Below are 24,186 nucleotides of genomic sequence, written 5' to 3'. Positions count from 1 at the left end.
TGACCCTGTGTTTTGCTATCCCTGCAGGTGGGCTCGCAGCGGTTCAGCGTCAACATGCCCCACAAGTTCGGTATCCACAACTACAAGGTCCCCACCTTCTGCGACCACTGTGGGTCCTTGCTCTGGGGCCTCTTACGACAGGGTTTGCAATGCAAAGGTAAGGCGCTCTGGGCCCTGCCCTTGTCCCCCCCACCCCCACCCCCACCCCCACTCCCGAGTCCCTTCCATCTCCTCTTTTTCGAAAACTCTTTGTTCCCAGAGCCTCCCAAGTAAGATCCAGGTTTGGCCCGAGGACTGAGCACAAGCCTTCGTTAAGCTCTCGTTAGTTACTCGAGAATTTGTTCAGCAGTCTCTGTGCGGAGAGCGGCCAAAGAAACTCCGTAGAGGGAATGCTGGGAGGAAGGTGTGCTTCCTCCATCTTTAAGACAGCAAGCTGGGGGAGGGGGGACTATTTGAGTCTATGAAAGTGGAGAAGGGGCGCCTGGGTGGCTCAGTTGGTTAAGCGACTGCCTTCGGCTCAGGTCATGATCCTGGAGTCCCGGGATCGAGTCCCGCATAGGGCTCCCTGCTCAGCAAGGAACCTGCTTCTCCCTCTGACCCTCCCCCCTCTCATGTGCTCTCTCTCATTCTCTCTGTCTCAAATAAATAAATACTCTTTTAAAAAAAAAAAAAAAAAGAAAGAAAGTGGAGAAATAATTTAAGGAAAAGCTACACTGGAGCAGAAGGGAAGCATATTTCTGGAGTTAGGCCCTGAAATAAGTAATGGGTATCCTTCTGTCACAATCCGTGGTTCCGAGCTTACCCTGGGAAGGAGCCATGCTAGGATGCTATCACATACGAAATCTTATTGATCCCGCACAGACCTGTTATGTAGGTGATACTATTCCCATGACCCTGAGGCTCAGATACTAAGTGATTTGTTCACATCACACCAGTTAGTAGCAGAAATAAGGTTTGAACCTTGACTCTTGAGTCTCAGGTTCCCTCCTCTGTTTCCTGCTGCCCTGCTCATGAATTGTCTTCGGCTCAGATGAGATGGGTAACAGCACATGATGTTATGGAAAGGCAGGAACATGCTCTGGGGGCCTGAATGGGGTGCTTGCTTCCATGAGCTGGTCCAGCTGGCATGCAGAGTTGGACGTCCATGAACTGTTGGGCCGGAATATCGCATGGCTTTGTACTGAATATATGATTAATAAATTCCCATTTAATTGGAAAAATTAGAGAGGTCACGTATAAAAAGGAATACTGAGGCCATGAACAGATTGGTCATTGAAGGGATCCCAATGTGAAATTATGACGATTAGAAATAAAGTTTGTAGCTGCAGAGAGAATGAAGAGAGGGAGAGTGACTGAAGAGATAGTGAGGAGTAATTTATTGGATGTGTGACCAGATCCAGCTGGGGGGTTGGTGACACCATTCTCTGAGAGAGGGGATTCGAGAGTTTGGAGGCAAAGGCGGGAGGGCTGAGTTAGGGCCATGCCAACCCTGAGGTGCCTGTCTGAAATCTCCATGGAGCTGTCCGGCTGTTGGGCGCTCTCATTGAAATTTGGGGGGAGGTCTACACCGAGCGTTCAGACTTGGGATTTGCCCATGTAGTACTTAAAGATATAGTAGGTAGTGGTTGAAGCTATAAAGTTGATGTCCTCCCCAGAAGTGCCTTGAGTGTGGGGAGAAAAGGTAACACCCTGAGGTTTGGAGGAGGAAGGTGACCGGCATTCAAGCACAAGCCTGCACACACAATGGGAGGACGTCAGGGGTGGGAGGAAAAGTCTTGAGGGATGGCATCGTGGAAGCCAAAAGGGTAGAGAGTATTAAAAGACGTTTAAAGGAAGTGATAGGTGGTGCCAGATGCTTCCAAGAGGTCATTGAAAGTAAGAAGTGGAACACGGGGTTGGATTTAACTATTAGGAGGTGACCAGCAACCTCAACAGGAGTGGTCTTGGTGGGATGGACGCCCAGCTGCGGAGGCTGAAGCAAAACGGAAGACAGAGTATTCTCTCAGAATGTTTCTCCAATGAGAGAGAAGACCATGAAAAAGGAGAGATTAGTGAACCAGGAGAGAGAGGGTTGGGCCTGGGGGAGAAAGATGGATACCCTGTCCTCCCAGCTGGAGGGAAAGCCTCAAGACCAGGCCTGGACGCAGATATGTTTCCTGCGTCAGGGACAGGAGGTGAGGGGACAAGAGGATCCTCTAAGTTCTGGATCTGTCGGGGGCATTGCTAGGAGTGTCCCCTGGTCTTCTGAACTGGGAGATCCCTTTTGGAGTCGAGGTAAGAAGTGGGTGTGGATGGCGGGGTGGGGGTCGGTGAAGGTTGGAAGTGGCTGTGCGGGGAGCTGAGGGCACCCTGACTTGGGGCAGGAGGAGGTGCTGACTCTGGGCACATCTGCCACCCTGGGCCAGCTGCCCAGACGTTCAGACCTCCCTGTCCAGTGTTCTGGTGCATGAACCTGAAGTAGGGCCCACCCGAAATCCTTTGACGCTAAGTGACGTTAAAACAATGGGAGAGGAGGAAATAAATGGAGCAGGACTCCCGAGTGTTGTTAGCGGAGGAGTGATGCATTGGGGGCAGGTTGAGTGGGGCTGTTGGGAAGCACAGCGCCTGCTTTGGATGGGATTCGGATGAGGCCATGTCTGGTTTTCAGTAACTATATTAATGATTGGTCTATCTAGGGAATCTAAATGAAGGTACTATCATCTCATAAATATTGACATTTTAAGAAAGCAGCCCAGACGCCCGGATGTTGCTGCCAGGGCCGTGAGGTCCCTGGATGACCCTGGAAGAAGGCAGGGCCCAGGGATGTGTCTTCAGCTGTTTTGGCAGGCAACACTCTGATGTCTGCTCAAGCAAAGGCGGGGAGAATGAGGCTACCTGTTCCCAGGATCCCAGGGCAGCAAGAGGGAGGCGGGCCACACAGACTTCGAGGCCGAGGCTGTTTAGAACGCAGGGTCCCCAGTACACGGTCGCAGATCTCCCCTCTCCTCTTCCTCCATTACCACGATATGCTCACTTGCCCTTGCTCCTTTCCTACCCCTGCTACCTCTCCCTGACCCCTCAATTAACAGACTATTTTTTAGAGCAGCTTGAAGTCCTACAGAAAAATAGAGAGAAATGTGCGGACATTTCCCATATACCCCCCCGTCCCCACGTGCACACAGCCTCCCCACCGTCGGCATGCCCCCCACCAAGGGTTACGTTTGTTACAGTTGCATGATGACAGGAATCCACCCTCATCCTACAGAATGCTTCCCCTGCCCCAGATCCGCCATGTTTACTTCTCTCTTTTGATCCTTTCTCAACCTCAAGTCTTTTTGCCCCTGTGGTGGAGAGGGGGATGTCAGAAGAGGCCGGCAGGGGCCAGGGCAGGGGCCCCTCTTACCTGGGTCTGAGTCTGCTTCTGCTGCTATGATTGCTAGGAACAGAACCCAAGAATTAGAGAGCTGCCCAGGGTCCTGAAGCATCATGTTCCTGTGGAGCGGGTGCTATCCCCTGCCCCCCCAGCTCTGATCCGTGTTCCACGCCCTCTCCTGCTCTGGAACCCTCCATCAGGTTCCCACCTTTGCAGGGTCATGCTGCTTTGCTCCCCTAGGCTGGGGCCCCCGTCCCCTGGTCCATGGCTTCTGCTTTGTTGCCCGTCCCACTCCTGGGAATAGGGTCACATATGGTTAATGGAACAGTTTTCTTGAGAGCTAGGATCTACAGGGAAGGATCCACAAGACTGTCTTGGTCACTCCCCTTCAGCCTCAACTTGCCTGAGCCACCTGTGTTCGGGGGTTGTGCACGTACTCCTCTGAGCACCAGCCCTCTGAGGGCTGGGTAGAAGGCACATAATCACCGTGTTGTACTGGAGGGAGATGGAGAGGAGGAGAAAGTGGACGATGTGCACAAGGGGGATACAGCCAGGGACCTGTGGGGACCCACCTGTGTCCTCTGGGCTGCCACCTCCCTGCCCATGGCCCAGAGGCACCAGGCCCTAGGAGGATGCTCGCAGACATCGTTGCGTAACCGAGATCCTTAGTCAAGGGTAGAAAAACGCCGGCACTAAGTGAGCAGAAAAAGTATTCCATTCCTGTCTTTTTTTCTTGGGATTCAAGTACCTGTAGAGTCTGAGTCTCTCTCCAGACTCATTCCTGGGTCCGCCTGAGCACCCCAACCAGAAGCTGGCTGTTAGACCAGAAACTGGCTTCAAACCTTCAGATACCAGCATCCGTCACTAAGGCCCTGAGGCCTTTGAATCCTTTCTGTTCTTCACTTTAACTGCGCTGCTTCCCCAACCTGACCTCATCTGCACCGTGAACCTCTCTATGCCCTTTTGCACCTGTGTTTTATTTTTCCCATTGATACATGGAGTCAGTCCACCTGAAGTGAAAGACACCCGAGACCTTATGATTTTTGTTTTCTTCTAAAAAAGGTGAGCGGTTCTCACTTGCCTTATAACCCACGTCCCATTTCTCTTCCGCCCACCGTCCCACACTCACGCCTCCAGCCCGGCCGCCCTGAAGCCCTCGGCACCGAGGGGCAAGTTTGCAGAAACCCAGAGCTCTCACATAGCTCACAGTGTGCCCTGCAGGAACCTGTGGAAGCCTTGGTGTTTTCTCGTCCCAGTGTGAGGTGGGCTCCCTGCCCCTGCCTGTCTGCTCGGATTGCAACTCTGTTCCCAGGCAGGGCTGAAGGTATCCTGGGAAAAGGTCTGGCCTAGAGATTCCCGGAGAAGCCCCTTCCCAGTCCCCTGCCTTTCTTTGAGAGCCCATTTTAATAACCACTATGATCTGAGGCTGCTTCCATGGAATAAGGGACCAGAGTATCACTTGCTCTCCAAGAAGGGATAAGGAAGGGGCCATTTTGTCAGAGGACCAATGACTTAGGGAGCTGTGGCCCATCGAGATCACAGGCTAAGAGTCTGGGAAGCCTTTCTGGTCCTGGTTGCATTATTGCCTGGCTGGGCAGTGGTAGGGAAGTCACTCTGGCTGGGTGACCCTGGGCTTTCTTCTAATCTCAGCTGCCCTCCTGTCTTCTGAGAACTAGAATGAAAATAATGAACTGAGTGATCTTAGCTGCATACTTCGTGCAGTGGCTGTGGGAAGCCAGAAAGACAAGAGAAAGGAAGAGTCTTCCCTCCCACCTTCCCTCCCTCTCTCCCTTCCCTCCCTCTCTCCCTCCCCTCCCCTCCCCTCCCCTTTTACATATTGAGAAAACTATATGGCTCTCCCAGGGAAGTAATAGAGTTTTTTAAAATAGAAAGCAAAATCTTTGAGGGGAAAAGAAAGAGTTTTAAAAGTAAAAAGTGAAGATGTCCCGAAGACCATTTCTGTTCTGCTGACCTGCCAACCCACAGTAATTGATTTGTTAGGACAGACAGGTTTAGCATTTTAACAGCAGAGGGCGCCAGAGGTCAAATTATATCGCTCTGTTGCCCTTGCTAAGAAATTCTTTCAGGTTGGTTGCTTTGTTCTTGTCCTTTCTGTCACCTCATGAGGAGGCAGAAGAAAGCATTCATGGGGCTGGTGGGCAGGAGTAGGTAAGGTAAGCTGAGTGTCAAAGGGTAGCTGCTGCTATGGAGAATGGGACCGGTAATTTAGAAGAGAGTCCTGGGAGTACATGTTGGGCCTGAGGATTTCCAGGCATCACCAGCAATAATTCAGTGAATCAAGTCAGCACCATGGCTAGGCTGTGGTGGAGCTTTCTTATATGTTTGTATTGTCTGAGAAAGGCCCCCCCTCCCAGCATCCCTACCCTGCACCCTCATCTTTGGTCCTGTGGGCATCTTGAGCTCCATAGCTCAGCTGAGCCTTCCAAACCTGAGCTGGGGTGGGGGATGGTCTCTGCTGCCCCTCCCTCCAGGCCAATGACCAGACCATGTGGGGCCAGAAGGAGGTCCAGCCACTCTTCTTGGTTTCATTCAGAAAAGTTTGTGTTGGTTTTTTTAAATAGACTTGAATTTTTAGAGAAGTTTAGGTTTACGGTAAAATTGAGGGGGAGGGTACAGAGATTTCCCATATACCCTCACCCACACACACAGTTCCCCCAACTCTCAGCATCCCCCACCAGAGAGGTACATTTATTACAATCAGCGGACTTACACTGACCATTGTTATCACTCAGTTTACTTTAGGGTTCGATCTTGAGGTTGTACATTCCATGAGTTTGGACAAATATATAATGCCCTGTATTCACCATTATAGTATCATACAGAATAATTTCACCGCCCTAAAAATCCTCTGTGCTCCGCTGCTTCCCCCCAACCACTGGCAACTACTGAGCCTTTTACAGTCTCCATAGTTTTTCTTTCCCAGATGTCATATGGTTGGAATTATACAATATGGAGACTTTTCAGATTGGCTTCTTTCACTTAGCAATATACATTTAAAGTTCCTCCATGTCTCTTCATAGTTCAATAGATCATTTCTGTTTAGTGCTGAATAAGATTCCATTGTCTGGATATGCCACAGTTTATCCATTCACCTGCTGATGGTCAACTTGGTTGTTTCTAAGTTTTGGTGATTATGAATAGAACTGCTGTAAACATTAATTGGATGGTTCATTTTCTTACTGTTGAGTTTTAAGAATTCTTTGCATATTTTGGATAACATTCCTTTATCAGATGTGTCTTTTGCAAATGTTTTCTCCCAGTCTATGGCTTACCTTCTCATTCTCTTGATACTGTCTTTTACAGAGCAGAAGCCTTTAATTTTAATGAAATCCAGCTTATCAATTCTTTCTTTCATTGATCATGCCTTTGGAGTTGTATTTTAAAAGTCATCACCATACCTAAGGTCACCTAGATTTTCTTCTACCTCCTAGGAGTTTCATAGTTTTGAATTTTGTTTTTAGGTCTGTGATCCATTAATTTTTGTGAAGGGTGTAAGATCTGTGTCTAGATTCATTTTTGTGTGTGTCTGGATGTCTAGGTGTTCCAGCACCATTTGTTGAAAACTATCTTTGCTCCGTTGTATTGCAAGATCAGTTGTATAATTATGGGGATCTCTTTCTGGCTCTCTATTCTGTTCCAATCATCTGTTTGTCTACTCTTTCACCAATACGCACTGTCTTAATTTTTATACCTTTAGAGTAAGTCTTGAAGTCAGGTAGTCTTAGTCCCCCAGCTTTGCTCTTCTCAATATTGTGCTGGCTCTTCTGGGTCTTTGCCTCTCTATATAAAGTTTGGACTCAGTTTATCAATATCCACAAAATAACTTTATGGGATTTTGATTGAGAATGCCCTGAGAAGAATGGACATCCTACTAACACTGAGACTTCCTACCCATGAACATAGAATATCTTTCCATTTATTTAGTTCTTTTTTGATTTCTTTCATCAGAGTTTCATAGTTTTACTTATATAGACTTTGTACATATTTTTTTAGTTTCAGACCTAAGTATTTCAGTTTTTTTAGGTGCTAATATAAATATCATCATGTTTTTAATTTCAAATTCCACTTGATCATTGGTGGTATATATGAACATGATTGAGTTTTGTATACTAGCCTTGTATCCTGCATCCTTGCTATAATCACTTATTAGTTTCAGAAGATTTTCGTCAATTCTTTGTTTTCTACATAGACAGTCGTGTCATCTGTGAATAAAGGCAGTTTTATTTCTTCCTTTCCAATCGTTATACCTTTTATTTCTTTTTCTTGTCTTATTGCATTATCTAGTTTTTCCAATAAAATATTGAAAAGGGATAGTGAGAGAGGGGATATCCTTGCCTTATACTTAAAACTAGGAAGCTTCTAGTTTTTCATCAGTAAGTATGATATTAGTTGTAGATTTATTGTGGATGTTCTGTATTAAGTTGAGGAAGTTCTTCTGTACTTTTTGGTTGCTAAGAGATTTGCTCATGAGTGGGTGTTGGATTTTGCCAAATGTGTTTTCTGAATCTATCTATAGGATTATGTGATTTTTCTTCTTTAGCCTGTTGATGTGAAGGATTACATTAATTGATTTTCAAATGTTGAACTAATTTTGCATACTTGAGATAAATCCTACTTGTTTATGATTTATATTTCTTTTTATGCATTGTTGGCTTCAATTTGCTGGTATGTTGTTGAGGATTTTTACATTTATATTCATGACAGATACTGGGCTGTAGTTGTCTTTTCTTGTAATGTCCCTTCTGTTTTCATTTTCTAGAAGATATTATAGAGAATTGATATAATTTCTAATTTAAATGTTTGGTAAAATTCACCAGTCACCTCATCTGGGCCTGGTACTGTCTGTTTGGAAAGTTATTAATTATTGACTGCTTTAATAGATATTGACCTTTTATATTATCTATTTCTTTTGTGAGTTTTGGTAGATTGTGTCTTTCAAGAATGGTTTTGCGGTATCCCGATAATTATGAGAAGTTGTGTTTTTATTTTCAATCAGTTCAAAATATTTTAAAATTTCTCTTAGGATTTCTTCTTTTACTCATGTTTTATTTAGCAGTATGTTATTTAATTTCCAACATTTGAGGATTTTCCAACCATTTTTCTGTTTTTGATTTCTAATTTAATTCCACTGTGGTCTGAGAGCAGATTTTTTTTTTGTATGCTTTTTTTTTTTATTCTTTTAAATTTGGTAAGGTTTGTTTTTTGGCTCAGATTGTGGTCTGTCTTATTAAGTGTCCTATGTGAGCTTAAGAAGTATGTGTATTCTGCTGTCATTGGATGAAGTAGTTGCTAGATATAGTAATCAATTTTATTCAGTTGACTGATGGTGCTGTTGACTTCAACTATGTCTTTACTGATTTTCTGCCTTCTGGATCTGTCCATTTCTGATAGAGGAGTGTTGAAGTCTCTAACCATAACAGTGGATTCATCTATTTCTCCTCGCAGTTCTGTTTTTGCCTCACATATTTTGATGCTCTGCTGTTAGGTGCATGCACATTAAAGATTTAACATCTTCTTTGAGAATTGACCCCTTTGCTAGCCCTGATAATTTTCCTTGCTCTGAAGTCTGCTCTGTCCATATTAATATAGCTACTCCTGCCTTCTTTTTATTAGTGTTAGCACAGTATATCTTTCTCCATGCCTTTAATCTATATTTGCTTTATATTTAAAGTATGTTTCTTATAGATTAAATATAATTGGGTCCTGTTTTTTGATCCACTCTGACAGTCTCTTTTAACTGGCATACAGTGGGCCTTTGAACAACACAGGTTTGAACTGCGTGGGTCCACTTATATGTGGATTTTTTTTTTTTTTACACTACTGTAAATGTATTTTCCTTATTATTTTCTTAGTAGCATTTTCTTCTCTCTAGCTTTGTTGGAAGAATATAGTATACAGTACATATTACATACAAAGTATGTTTCATCAACTGTTTATATTACCTGTAAGACTTCCAGTCAGCAGAAGGCTACTAGTAGTTAATGGGAGTAGTTTTGAGGGAGCCAAAAGTTATATTTGGATTTTCAACAGTGCAGGGGGTCAACACCCCTAACTGCTGTGTTGTTCAAGGGTCAACTGTATTTAGACTATCGACATTCAAAGTGATTATTGATATAGTTGAATTCATAACTACCATTTTTGCTCTTTTCCATTTGATGCCCTTGTTCTTCGTTCCTATTTTTATTTTCCACTTTTTTTCTGCCTTTTGTGTTTTCAGTTGAGTATTTCATACGATTCCATTTTCTCTCCTTTTTTGAGCATATTAGTTACTTTTCTTTTTTTACCGATGTTTGTGGTTGCCCCAGAGTTTGCAATATAATTTACCACAAATCCAAATCCACTTTCAAATAATATTCTAATGCTTCATAGGCAATACAAGTACATTATAATAACAAAATAATCATAATTTCTCCCTCCCACTCCTTGTATCAGTGCTGTCATTCATTTTGCTTATGCATAAGCCTGCATATTTATATACATATAAGCATACATAATTGGATATATTGTTGCTATTATTTTGAGAAACTTGTTTGTGAGATCAATGAAGAAGAAGGAGGATAAAAGTTTTTATTCCTTCTCCGATAGTCTTTCTTTCTTTATGTAGATCTGAGTTTCTGACTGATAGTTTTCCTTCTCCCTGAAGAGCTTCTTTTAACATTTTTTTGCAAGACAAGTCTACTGTCAGTGAATCCCCTCAATTTTTATTTGTCTAAGGGAAGTCTTTATTTCTCCCTCCCTTTTGAAGAATAATTTCATAGGGTACAGAATTCTATGTTGGTGGGGGGTTTTCTCAATATTTTAAATATTTCGCTCCATCATCTTCTTGTTTGCCTGGTTTCTGGGGATAGGTCAGATGCAGTTCTTATCTTTGCTCCTCTGTAGGTCAGGTGTAATTTCCTTCTGGCTTCTTTCAAGATTATTTTGCTTTATCTTTGATTTTCTGAAGTTTGTATGTGACAGGCTCAGGTGAAGATTATTATTGTGTTTTGTTTTTGTCCTGCTTGGTATTCTCCAAGCTTCCTGGATCTGTGGTTTGGTGTCTGACATTAATTTGTGGATATTCTCAGTCATTTTTGTTTCAAATATTTCTTCTGTTTATCTTTCATTGTCTTCTTCATCTGGTGTTTCCATTATACACATTATACCTTATATAGCCCCACAGTTCTTAGATAGTCTGTTTCTTTTCTTTAGTCTTTTTTTCTCTTTGCTTCTGCTTTGGAAGTTTCTATTGACCTATCCTCAAACTCAGAGATTATTTCCTCACCAGTGTCATTCTACCAATGGGACCAGCCATGGCATTCTTGTTTTCTGTTACAATGTTTTGTTTTGTTTTTTTTAAAGATTTTATTTATTTATTTGACAGAGAGAGAGACACAGTGAGAGAGGGAACACAAGCAGGGGGAGTGGGAGAAGGAGAAGCAGGCTCTCTGTAGAGCAGGGAGCCCGATGTGGGGCTCGATCCCAGGACCCTGGGATCATGACCTGAGCCGAAGGCAGATGCTTAATGACTGAGCCACCCAGGTGCCCCTGTTACAATGTTTTTGATCTCTAGAATTTTCTTTTGATTCTTTCTTAGAATTTCCCTCTCTCTGCTTACATTGCCCATTTGTTCTTACATGCTATCTACTTTATTGATGAGAGCCCTTAGTATATTAATCACAGCTGTTTTATTATTTTTTATTTTTTAAAATATTTTTATTTATTTGACAGAGACACAGTGAGAGAGGGAACACAAGCAGGGGAAGTGGGAGAGGGAGAAGTAGGCTCCCCGCGGAGCAGGGAGCCCAATGCGGGGCTCGATCCCAGGACCCTGGGATCATGACCTGAGCCGAAGGTAGACGCTTAACCGACTGAGCCACCCAGGTGCCCCCACAGCTGTTTCAAATTCCCGGTCTGAGGGGGGCCTGGGTGGCTCAGTCAGTTGAGCATCTGACTCTCGGTTTCAGCTCAGGTCATGATCTCAGGATTGTAAGATGGAGCCCCGCATCAGGCTCTGCACTCAGTGCAGAGTCTGTCTGTCCTTCTCCCTCCCACTCCGCCCCTCTGCTCACTCTCTTTCTCCTTCTAAAATAAATAAATAAAATCTTTAAATAAAAATAAAAAATAAATGCCCGGTCTGATACTTCCAACATTCCTGCCCTGCTGTGTGTTTGCCTTTTAGAATGCCTTTTAACTTTTTCTTGATAGCTGGACATGACGTGCTGAGTAAAAGGAACTGCAATAAATAGGCCTTTAGTAATGTGGTGGTGAGGGTGTGGGGCAGGGGAAACATTCTCTGGTCCTATGATTAGATCTCAGTCTTGCCATGAACCTGTGCCTCTGAACTATGACCTTTATAAGTGTTACTCAAGGGGCTTTTTCCTCCCCCCTTAGGTGGGACAGGATGTCTGGAGTGGGCTGGAGTTGGGTATTTTTCTTCTTCCACATGGGAAGCTAAACAGGCTAGAGTAGGGTATTTTCCTTCCCCCAGGTGAGGTGGGATCTGATAAACCTACAATAGTTTAGGCTGTGGCAAAATAGTTTCTCCTAAAAGCAGGCCTGGTTAAGAACAGAGTATTCTGGTTTATTTCAAAATGGTTCCTTTTCCCCTGCCCCTGGCAGAAGCATAAGGGAATTTTTTCCCCAGAGTTCACTGTGAGGACCTGGTCAAACTTCTAGAAGCAAAACTGACAAAGGTGTGGGAGGCCCCTACGACTGGGTTTGCCCAGAGTTTAGACTCAGCCTCATCCACCCTGAGACTCCAGCACTTTGCCAATTTCAGTTCCGGTTTCCCTGCCCTGGTCCTGGTTCCCACAGAGGTTGCTGCTGGGGAGTTTCTGCCCGGTGAGTTGTGGTTCACAGTAGCTGCCTGTCTGTCTTGTTCATTTGGGGGCAGCAGTGTGCCCTATAACCTTACTCCACTAGTAGACCTGAGAAGAGTTGTTGATTTTTCAGTTTGTTCAGCTTTGTGCCTGTTAGGACCAAGCAACATTGTCTCAGCGCCTTACGTGTTAGACTGGAAACCAGAACAGTTGATGTTTTCGCTTTTGATGTCCTACACTGACAACTAAATGATGTGGGCAAAAAAAGACTCTCAGGCATGGCTTTTGTTCCTTTGAAATTGGATTTTAGATTTGAATGGAGCCTTGGAGATCACCTCGTTCAATGTCCTCATGTTCAGATGAGCATCTCAGTAGGCTGTACTGTGGGCACTTCTCACTTGGTAATATTCCCACATTTTAGCAAAGTAGTAAAGCACACTGTGTATGTGTAACCCATTTGTACTCAGGATCCAGATGAACTTTCTCCAAATAAACGGGTTAAATTCTCTTATGGTCTGTGTTCTGTTCCCTAGGAGGAAATAAAATGTGATATTTATCCATAAACAGTGGTTATGTCTGTATGGTGTTTTGAAGGATGCTGTTTTAGTTCTGTGTGATGAGATGATGGGTGATTTTTATTTTTCTCTTTTTGTCTTTCTGCATTTTCCAAATTCTATCAAATGAACATGTATTACTTTTGCAATCAGGAAAAAAAAAAAAAAACCCACAAGGTAACGTTTTGGGTCACGAACGTTGGAAGTCTCCTCTCCGTGTCTCCTTACAGTCTGCAAGATGAACGTTCACCGGCGCTGTGAGACCAACGTGGCCCCCAACTGTGGGGTGGACGCCAGAGGAATTGCCAAAGTTCTGGCTGACCTAGGTGTTACTCCAGACAAAATCACCAACAGCGGCCAGAGGAGGAAAAAGGTAACTGGCTATTTGGAGGTGTTTCTGGAGCTTTTTGGAGGCCACCATCTCTCATCTCATCTTGAGAGCCCCCGCCCCCCGCCCCTGACCCCGGAGTAAGGTTCTAAGATCCCTGGGTTTGAGACACAGCTAAAGACATGTGCTAAAAAGGGAAGAAAAAAAAAGTGGTCGGGCAGGTGACATTAAAGTCTCCTTCAGTTCCAGAAGTGGGGGAAAAATGAAGCAAGTCTCAAGTGTTCTGTTCCTCAGGGAAACCTAATCTCTGAGATGAGGACTTTGGAATTCCCTCTAGAAAAAGCACACTTCTAGACAAGGAAGTAGGCTTATCTGCATCCAGAACTGGCATGAAAGCAATGTCAGTGTTTGAACTTTGTCCCTGGTGTCACTATAATGAGGATACATGGATGAAGCGCTGGGACCACATTCTTCTCTAGGGAGCAGGCCAAGGAGATTTGTGGTAGTACCACCCAAGGGATATTGTTAATGCCCCACCACGTGAAACATCTGGGCCTTTCTTTGGAGACCAAAGCCCCCTGGCTCTATCCGTGTGACATTCTGAATGTCAGTAGGAAGAGATCCATTTGCTAAGATGCTATTTTGGTAGTAAGTCAGGGCCCACAGATGTACATAGAGCTCAAGGCATCCATAGCATTTTGTTTGAAGGTTCTTCTTGGCCTTGGCTTCCAGCCTAGAAAATGTAAAAGTCTTCAAAAGAGTAAGTTATGAGAAAATCAGAACCATTTTAACTGGGCAAGAAATCCTGTTGGGGGTGGGGGGCGGACAGTGATCCTCATCACCTAGTATCAGGCATTCTCAAGCACTTACCAGAAAAGCAAGTCTGTCTCAGGGTGCTCTACAATTTTGACTCCTAAATGTTCTCCCTAAATTCTGCCCTGAAATACCTTCTGAAGGGCTGTGTTTCCCTTCTCCTTTTAGAAACTGCCCGCGCCTTTTCCCTGGTGCATCTCAGAAGAGCTCTTTCCCTCGAATGGGGAGGTTTGGATTGTTTCCATCTTCTTAAACCCCTCCCTCTCCACCTTCCCAATAAGCAAAGCTGTTTTGCAAGGGTTGGGAAAAAAGAATTCTCTTCTCCCTGGTTGGTTAGCTATGAGATTTTGTGCTTCTGGGTGGCTCTTGGCTCTGTAAATCCCACTAGTGGAAACAGGACTTCAGTTATTGACCCAAGACATTGCAATTGCAAGCAGAATGTCAGCACCCAAGAATGCTAGGCTCCCACCAAAGAGGTGGGTTAAGCAAACACCCTGTCATGACAATGTTGGACACACACATTTATGAGCTCTAGGGAGAGCCCTTCGTGGGAGATGTGGCTTTTCTCCTTGCTAGAAGTAAATTGAGACAGAATCGTTAGTAATTGTCATGAAACATTTAAGAGGAAATGCAATACACACCTGCCCTCTCCCCCCTATTTACACGGGCTGTAACACCAATAACCAGGCATCGTCTGCCTGTCTTAGATTTTGGGGAACCTTGTGGTAAGAAGCCAACATGGAGAAATTTGGGAAGAGGCAGAGTTAAAGACTAGAGGATTCTGATGTTTTTATTGCTGGATTGCTTCTGGTGCAAAAGCTGGAAAAAGCCACGTGACCAAGTAGTAGCTCAACTTCGTGTGAGAGGAAAGGAGAGAAGTACCCTTGGTCAGAAGCTAAAAGGGCTTCTTTGCAAGAGTGTTAGGCTTGCTGGAGCGCTGCTTGTCTTCACGTTGCCCCTTGCAGGTGGTCCATTGTCCAGAGACGACATGTGCGCACAGCTGGTAGATCAAGAGTAAAATAGAGCAGAACTCTGCGTGACCGCTTAGTCCAAACCTCTGACTTTAATGGGAACTTGACACGGGTGTGCCAGCATCTCTGCCAGCAAATAGACTTCACGGCGGAGGGGGGGTGGGGGTGTTGTGTGCTCTATGAAAATTTGCCAACCAATATCAATACATCTAAAAATATTTATTGAGCTTCTACTAAAGGTATCATTTTGTGCAAGGCGCCAGGAGCAACACAAATACTGGCTAGAGTCTTACCTTCCAAGAGCCTGTAGTCTACCTGAGTAGAGAGCCCCACACAGTATCCACGTGCAGAGGCCATTAACTAAATACAGCTGAACAAGACGATGGATAAATGCCCAACAGGTGCTAGAGACAAACATCGAGTTGCTTTGGGTGCGGTAACTTGCGTTGCTTGCATAGGCAAGGGAGGTCTTGATGGAAGTGGGACAGTTGTGCTTGGGTAGAACGAAAACTGAACAAATTGCAGTCTCTCTAAGTTTTTATTTTGATTCCAGTTAACATATAGTGTAATATTAGATCCTGGTGTACAGTGGAGTGACTCAGCACTTGCATACACGGCCCGGTGCAGTCGCTTGTCTTCCCTTTAACTGTCAAATAAAACTGAGCCTGCTTTCAGAATGTCCATTCAGAGAGTGCTGCTGGGCAACAGGGACTCCTACAGCCCTTGCTCCATAAGTACAGCGCCTCCATGCTCCTGACCTCGGGGCAGCCTCCACCCTCCCTTCTCACGCCTCCCCTCTTTCTCGCCCTCTCTCTAGCTCCTTGCCGGCGCCGAGTCCCCGCAGCCCACTTCTGGAAGCTCACCATCGGAGGAAGATCGATCCAAGTCAGCACCCACCTCCCCCTGTGACCAGGGTGAGGCCCTCGGATTTGCTTTGTTACCTCTGAGCAATGTCATCGGAAGGACTGAGGAGGTGGAGGCCTCTCCACCCTTGTTCCGCCCTTGTTAGCTGGAACAGGGGCGGCCCTGGAAGGGCTTCAGACACCCTCTCCCTACTGACTCCTTAGCTGCTCTTTCTCTCTGCAAGGCTGTCTTGAGGGACAGGCACTTAAAAAGCTGTATCTGCCTTAAATCCTGTCCAGGCCAGGGTAAGAGAGAAAGAGCAGGTGATGGTGTAGCTCTTTCTTTACCCTCGCCTCTTTCCTGGGTCCCAAATGTAGGAGAGTGCCCCGGGGCCTGTTCCCAGACCTGTCCTCCCATCCACCATGCCCCTCAGCTGAGTGCCACTTCCTTCCATCCTGACTCTGATCATCACCCCCAAAACCTGAGAGCAGGGCAAGAGTTGCGGGAGGGGGACCACCTCCTGCTGGTGGCCTGTGGATGGGCAGGGACAGGAGCATGGAGCTGGAGAACAGACCAGGAGAAGGGAGAAAGCCAGCTCTAGGCCTGACCGCTTCCTAAAGCTCAGGTTTCCTTTTTCCGCATAAGAATATGCTTATATTCAGGGTTTTAGAGGGGAGGGGGGAGGGGGATGGGTTAGCCTGGTGATGGGTATTAAGGAGGGCTCGTACTGCATGGAGCACTGGGTGTTATACGAAAACAATGGATCGTGGATCACGACATCAAAAACTAATGATGTATTGTATGGTGACTAACATAACAATAAAATTAAAAAAAAAAATGCTTAACATAGTCGAAGTTTCCGAATTCCGCGGGCATCCCAGAATGCTGAGGGGAGACTAAGACATTTAAAACCTTCCCTTCCGGTGACCAGACATCCCTGGAAAGGGATGTACGCTTCTGCAGAGTGAGAATAATCATCATTGCGTGACAAGCGTGCCTTGATTTTCTGTAGCCTCTTTGTGTTCATTATCTTAATCTTAGGCTCACGCCAACTCTGTGGTTCTCCATCCCTGTCCCCATGTCACAGGCTGGGAAGTGGGAGATCAGGGAGTCGAAAAGTTCTGTCCAACGGTCTGGAACTAAGTCGGCAGTAAGGGCGAGACCATACCCCTCCTGGTTTCGGGACCCCGGTCTCAGAGGGTCATCACTGTGACCCACTTCGGCTTACCCAGGAGTAAATAAAACGGCTGCAGGGTGGTGTGTGCCTATCCTGAGGCCACAGAGTAATTGGTCTGAGTCGCTGTTCTTGCTGCTCTGATTAGCTTTCTGCATCTTTACACTCTGCTTCATTCCAAAAAAGATTTGACCCATTCATGAGTAATCCAGTGGTACGCAGGGGCCTCCAAACTAGTAGGTATTACCCTGCAACCTGTGTGGGTGTTTCCATGTGTCCCTTTTGAGTGCTGAGACCTCCTTTGAGAACTTCAGGGAGACAATGTTATACAGTAGATGCCCCCAGTAAGAGTGAAGTGGAGCGTGGTTTCTAGGCCTGGCTGCCACCTGGCGGGATGTCGTGCCTGTGTTTGTCTCTGGTCAGTACAACGGTGTGGGCACGTTGGATGCAAAGACCCTCTTAGCAAGACACAGTATTGCCACAGGAGAGAGATAACACACAGTTTCTCTTCCTTCCACTGTGAGAAGACACAGAATGACATTTTCTTCAAGCTTTGGAAAACCTAAACACCCAAGTTCTGTTTTCCAAAATCCGTTTAGTAGTTTGCCTTGAAAACTGAGAATTTTAGCTGTTTGCTGAGACTAGAAGGTATACTGAGTAAGGAAAAAGTGCTAGGGAATGGCTGAATTGGCAAGGGGAGAGCCTGAGACTCAGGAGCCATCCTCAACCCTCCCTCCCCTCCACCCCAGCAGATCTAAGAAAGATCCAGATTCCTTGAGCAAGCTCTTATGGGCCTCCATCCTTCTGAAAAGACGCTGAAGATTTCTTTATGTCAGGCAGCACCTGGTCATCATGCCTCATTCTGATTCCCAAGGGTTGATAGTCTGTGTCCCCCTTCCATCAGCCCAGTTTTTGATGAGCATCTCTTAAAATCAGATTATGCTTGTGGTGCCCAGTTCTGCATTGAGAGGTGTGTGTGTCTTGGTGAATGAATAGCTAACAATAAAGCTTGCTCAAACAGGAAAGGTCAAAGGGCCATCCAGTGTTATCACCGCCGGGTAGTTTAGGTCACCTGCTCTGCAGGGGCACAAGACTGCCCCGTGGTTGTGAAACTGTACTGAGGAATCCCTGCCCCGTCTGAGATAAATTTGCAACATGTCACTCTCGGACAGCAGTTCTTTAGTTAATGAGAAACCCGTGGCTCATTTTGTTGAATAACCTTGTGGGAGATGGACATTAGAATAAATGCAACAATAAGGCCAAGTAGAGTCCTTCAGAGGTTCAAGGCTTCCCGGTCCTAGCTTCCGATACAGTTATATCACAGGTGATAACTGTGATGACAGTTCTCCATTTAACCACTCTTCTAATTTTCAAAGGGAACTTGAAGGGAGCCTGTTGTCTTTGAGACTCCACAGGGTTCCAGAGAAAGCCGGGATTCCTGCACTACACCTAGAATAACAGGACAGGCCACAGGCCAGAGGGGGCTTTCAGAGAGAGATTGGGCCGGGTTTCGGTGTAATCTGGAAGTGTCGGCCCTGGGGAGCTGTGTCCGCCTCCTCTTCGCATCCCTAGGCCCTGCTGTACATTAGGTGCCAGTGAAAGCTTGGAGAGCAAAGGGAGGAACCTGTGGAGGGATGCCAGGCTGGATCTGCTGCTATGAAGAATCCGAAGGCGGGCTGAGACCTCACGGTGCGGTTCGGGGGTGGGGGGTGGGGTCTGAGTGCTGGGTCCCGATGCGAAGGGATCCTGAGGTATGCACTAATGTGAGCTCTTGTCACCCTTGGCCCTAGAAATAAAAGAACTTGAAAACAACATCCGGAAGGCCTTGTCTTTTGACACCCGCGGGGAGGAGCACCGCGTAGCAGGCGGCGACGGCCAGCAGGCGAGCCCCGGGGAGAACGGCGAAGTGCGGCAGGGCCAGGCCAAGCGCCTGGGTCTGGATGAGTTCACCTTCATCAAGGTGCTGGGCAAAGGCAGCTTTGGCAAGGTCTGTGGCGTGCATGGGTACAACTGCTGACTTTCTCTGCCCCGTGGCGTTGCCTCATCTGTCCGATCTGAGTAAGACCAGGCTGTGAACATCTCAGCCTGGTCTTGTTGCGTCTTCCTTCCTTGTTCCGTGGAAATGGCGTGCGGCCAAGCAGGTGGGAGCCCGGGATCTGCTGCTCGTTTGCTGTGGGACTTCCAGCTAGTCACTTAACTTCTTTGGGACTCAGTTTTTCTCCTTTGTCAAATGGGGACACAGGCATCAAGTGAGGTCGTGGGTAAAAAAAAAAAAAAAAAAGGCACTTGGGAACATTTAAATTGTTTTATGTGTGCTTGGCATCCCCGTTCTCGGCGATACTAGCTAGCACTGCATTTCTTCCCTCCTTCAGAGATCCATCTGAAGTTCTGGCTGTAATTCATGACAGAGACTTTGAAAATGAACTCTGGTGGGGCACCTGGGTGGCTCAGTCGTTAGGCGTCTGCCTCCGGCTCAGGTCATGATCCCAGGGTCCTGGGATCGAGTCCTGCATTGGGCTCCCTGCTCGGCGGGAAGCCTGCTTCTCCCTCTCTCACTAGCCCTGCTTGTGTTCCTGCTCTCACTGTGTCTCTCTCTGTCAAATAAATAAAAAATCTTAAAAAAAAAAAAAAAATGAACTCTGGAATCTCTGCCCTCCGTGAACTTCGGGCTCTGAGCGAATCTGAGCATGTATTATTTGGAAAGTTAAATGCTATTTAACTGACTTTTCTGGCACTTACTAAGGGCTGTTTATCCTGCACATGTGGCAAGAGAATGAGAATAATCACCTCCTGGCTTGGATCTTGCCCTTGGTGCCGTTCTTCCTGTCCTGCCCCACACTGAGATAAGCACAGCCTTGCGGGGTGTATGTGCCCCGTGAAGCTTTCGGGGTGATCGGACTCCATTCTAGTGGCACAGTGACTTGGGGAAATAATCCCTGTTCATTTTAGAAAGAAGATGGAAGGGCAGAGGGCCCAGGATGCTGGCTAACCCTTCAGCTGAGATCCCTGATCATTCCCTTGCGCTCCGCAAAGATGGGAGTCCCTAGGAGGTGCCTTTCCACACCCTGCTCCTGGGCCCAGGCCCTGGGCCTGGCAGCTCCCAAGTCACGTGCCCTCACGTGTCCTGGGCTCTTGAAAGCAGCAGCCTGCAAATCAGCCACTTGCTGAGCCACAGAGCCGCTCTGCTGTTCCCTGAAGGGAATGGCTCTGGAAACCTCCAGGGCGTGGGCCTGCCTCCCAGCCCCTCACCTGCCCCATCTCATCCTGAGATCGCTGTAGGAGGAAGGTAACCCAAGGAGGAGCACACTTAAATGTAGAGGCTGAAGCAATCACATTCTTCAGAGACTGAGTAAATAAGAAGCTGGCCCCAGTGCCCTGGTCCAGGCGTAACGCGGGGATGTGAGCAGGTTTAATTTTGAGCAAGAGTCAAGGGAAACGAGCAGGCTCAGAGTTTCCAGGTCTACTTACCGTATAGGCAGGATGGGAACTTGGATGACTCTGGAGCATTCAGGTTGTTTTTTAGGAAAAATTGCAGCCAACATTTGAGCTACTTTTAAAGATTTTGCATTACTCGTCGGCGATGAAAGTTCCTCAGGTAGCACCCTGAATTCCTTTTTGAAGCTTCTGAGTTACCGATCTTGAGGCCTGGCAGCTCACCCTGGAATACTGGGCTTAGGAGATGGTTGTTTAAAAAGAGAAGGACTTGTCACATTGCGGAGAAATGAATGCAAAAATATCAAACGATGGGAAAACTTGAAGCTCATAGAACTGTGAATTTGCTCTCTGGAGAAGGAATCACATTCCCAGCGTTAATGCTATAGAAGAACCATGAAGGCAAACATGACAGATTTAGCTATGTAAGGACAAGTGATCCTGTTTGCTATAGAACAGAAAATCATAAAACAGGCTTAGACAAACCTCTGCAGAAAGCAAAGTGTTAGTATCGTTATATACTAACTCATACAGATTCATAAGAAAATAATATAAGACAGTAGATAGAACTAGACAGAGTTATCTTGAATATGAAACTGACAACTCACACAAATACAATTTAAGGAAAAATTTTTTAAAAAGTTCCATTGCAAGTTAAAACAGCCTTGAGGTTATATTTCACACCTGTTATATGAGCAAAAACACTTTTTAAGTGAAAACACCCAATGTGGGTACACTGCCATGAAACTAGAGCATCTCTACATTCCTAGCAGCAGATTATTTTGTACATCCTTTTTGAAACTCAAGAAATGTGCAAAATATCTAACCTTATACTCTATTTCTAAGACTTTCTAGCTTAAGGATATGCCCCCCCCAAAAGAAACAAAATGACATGTACAAAAATACTCGATCCAATTTAATTTTTAATATTTAATAATTAGGTTTCACTTAAGTGTGTAATACGAGGTAAATGGTTAAATAAATTGTAATATGTTTACTTCAATTGAGTATAAGCAACCCTGATAATGATGGTGACAATGTAGATGATAAATCCTTATTAATGTCAGTTAAAAAATATTATTTGTGCAATACTATAATTGCAAATATGACAAATGTATATGTACGTATGAATAATTCTTTCACACATGTGTGTTGAACTTCTTTTTTCTTTGCTTAGGTCCTGTGCTAGAGATGAAACATAAATAAATGAATTATAGTAGCTATATTAGGATGGGTAGTTTTTCTAAACATTTTTTAATGTTGTTATAGTATTTAAAATGAAAGAAAAAAGAAGTTAGTTTTTAAAGCCTTTGGTATTGACTTGTGTTTTTTCTTTTGATTCCATGTGTGTATAGATTGATGGGAGTGGTTTGGGTTCATTGCAGGTCATGTTGGCAGAGCTGAAAGGCAAAGATGAAGTATATGCTGTGAAGGTCTTAAAGAAGGATGTCATCCTCCAGGATGATGATGTGGACTGCACGATGACGGAGAAGAGGATTTTGGCGCTGGCGCGGAAACACCCGTACCTAACCCAACTCTATTGCTGCTTTCAGACCAAGGTATGGCTAAGAAGAAAATGGTGGGCCGCCATCTTGGGGTAGTGCTGTATGATGGGATGGCATCTTGATGTCAGATAAAAAAAAAAAATCAATTATAGACCCTCTACATTCTTTTCTCATAGGCCTTGTAAAGTGGAATGGATTCTACCCTTGAAAAGATCAGGGTATATTTGAACAGCATCCTCTTTTTTTAAGGGCATGGAATTTTCCATTCAAGGTTGTGCTTGTGGAGGGATGAGAGGGCAATAGAACTCTTTGCAGAGGTAGCTGGACAAAGCCAAATGGCTAAACCCAGTATTTGCTCCTTGGAAAAACCAACAGGCGTGGTTAGTCCTTGCTCCTAACTTTCTATCACTAGGCAAATCACTTAAGTTCCCTGTTGCCTTCAGGTCAGATAAAAAGGAGTGAAGGCCGCCCTAACCACTTCTGACTTGTATAATGTCATAGGAGGCAAAGGCTGTGGGCAAGTGCTTACCATGCCCTGGCGAAATACAAATATAAGGTGGCGTTTTAAATTTACCGTGTAGGAGCCTGGGAACCAGAAGGTGGCAGTAAAGAAACGAAAATAATCTGTAACAGCATTATGGAGTCTGACCTATGAGTATCATAACTGATTTTTTTAACTTATTCTTAGTTAAGAAGAGAAATGCCAACATTCTTCATGAAGCTCGTATTTTATTACCCCTTTTTGGAGAAAAAAGAAAGTTAAAGTCCTTGAGGATGCCCTATGGGTCTGTAGCCCTTAGCTTCTTGAGAAGGCACAGGCGACTTCATCCGAAACTCCTCCCTGTGCCTATGTGGAGCCCCGACAGTTAAGGGCGCCATCTTGGAGAGACGATCCCTTGCCCCTTGGCATCCTCCCATCTCTACGTCACTGTGATGACATTCTTCCACTTTGAATTCAATAATTACTCATTTGGTCATTTGGCAAAATTTTATTTTATTGTATTTGATTGAATTCTTCCAGTGTGCCAGGTGTGGAAATATAGTGGTAAGCAAGGCCCAGTCTCTGACCTCAGGGACTTTACAGTCTCTTTGGTATACTGTTTCTCAAAGGGTATTTCTCTGAACTTTCATCACTTGAGAAACTCTAAGCATAAAGGACTCTGTAGCCCACGGTTTGGGAAATTGCCATCTGACCTCCTTTAGACTGTCTCGTGACATACACTTGCTTATTGAAGTCCCTGAGGAGAACTGCAATGGGACAAAAAAATCACCTTTATTTAATATAGTATTTTCTAATTATTTGGTCTCAAGCTCCATCCATACCACTACCTACTCCACACTGAGAAATGGTGATCTACTGGCATTTTTCCTATCCCTCCAATCTTGGAGAATCTTAGGAGAATAAGAAATACCTTCTGAAAATCTGGAAATCCCTTTTCCAAACAAGTACAGGACCCATTGGCAATCCTTGTTTTGGACATGTTTTATGGAATGCCTAGTATTTGTGGGTCTATGCATGTATGTGCACATACGCAGAGCCCAACATGAGAAAAGAGAATCATATGGTCAGTGTTCTTTTCTCTACTTTTTGCTCCATTGAGAAAATCAGATTTCAGAGGAGTAGAAGTCTTTTGCCCATAAGATACTCTGTTTTGGCCAAGACGGACTTGGCATCTGGTCTCTGGAACTCCCAGTCCACTGGACCTTGCCCTGATACCACACTGATATGCTCTCTTGCCTGACCCAGAACAGTGTCCCTTCTGTTGGGGGAACTTTCCCCCTCTTTCCCTACCCCTAACGGGTAGCCATCTCTTCCACTATCTGTGGTGGTTTCCTGGGTATGGATCCACACAGGTGTTTTTTTCTTTGGACACATTGCCAAGAGGCCCAATGTCCTTGGGGAGCCACAGTGGAGGGTCAGCTTTCCTACACCTCTTGGTGAACGAGTGAGAGAATGAATATCTTCCATGTCAGCAGTGTTCTCCTCTGTATATTGTAGAACATCAAGGCTAAGCTTCCTCATTGTATGGCAGCTTTTGGAGCACAAAATGGTGTTGAGTAACACCATGGATTTCCTTTATGACAGAACAATAACCAAACTGACATGGAGATTAGGATCTGGGTGGCTGAAGAGTGGGGTTGGGGAGAGAAGGGACTTTAGTAGTTCAGAGATTTACCTTTTTCTCAGGCCAGTATCAGATAGCCACAGTTACAGGAGTGACTTTGCCCCACCTCTGCCATACCACCATTGTTTGGGAGAACAGTAGCGCACCCCACTTTACACAACAGATGTATGTTCATCTAACATGTCAAAAGGGAATCCTATTTCAACCTCACTGAAGGACCTTAGCTTACTAATGAAAGCAATCTTAGGAAGAATCATTTTCTAAAC

At 45.3% G+C, this 24,186-nt stretch overlaps 1 protein-coding gene across 1 annotated transcript in view; it reads left to right on the top strand.

Annotated features, from left to right (window-relative positions):
- Positions 1-24,186, top strand: part of PRKCE (protein kinase C epsilon) — a 483,114-nt gene that overhangs the window by 316,534 nt on the left and 142,394 nt on the right. Inside the window, exons 6-10 of the mRNA XM_021701128.1 lie at positions 28-157; positions 12,959-13,101; positions 15,658-15,754; positions 18,648-18,844; positions 21,675-21,848. Of these exons, the coding sequence (XP_021556803.1) occupies positions 28-157; positions 12,959-13,101; positions 15,658-15,754; positions 18,648-18,844; positions 21,675-21,848 (741 nt within the window). The remainder of the gene's footprint in view (positions 1-27; positions 158-12,958; positions 13,102-15,657; positions 15,755-18,647; positions 18,845-21,674; positions 21,849-24,186) is intronic.

Source organism: Neomonachus schauinslandi, chromosome 10 (genome assembly GCF_002201575.2).
Source record: "Neomonachus schauinslandi chromosome 10, ASM220157v2, whole genome shotgun sequence".
In the NCBI taxonomy this organism is placed as follows: Eukaryota; Metazoa; Chordata; class Mammalia; order Carnivora; family Phocidae; genus Neomonachus; species Neomonachus schauinslandi.
Note: the sequence above shows the minus strand (reverse complement) of the source record. Positions and strands in the feature narration are given on the sequence as shown.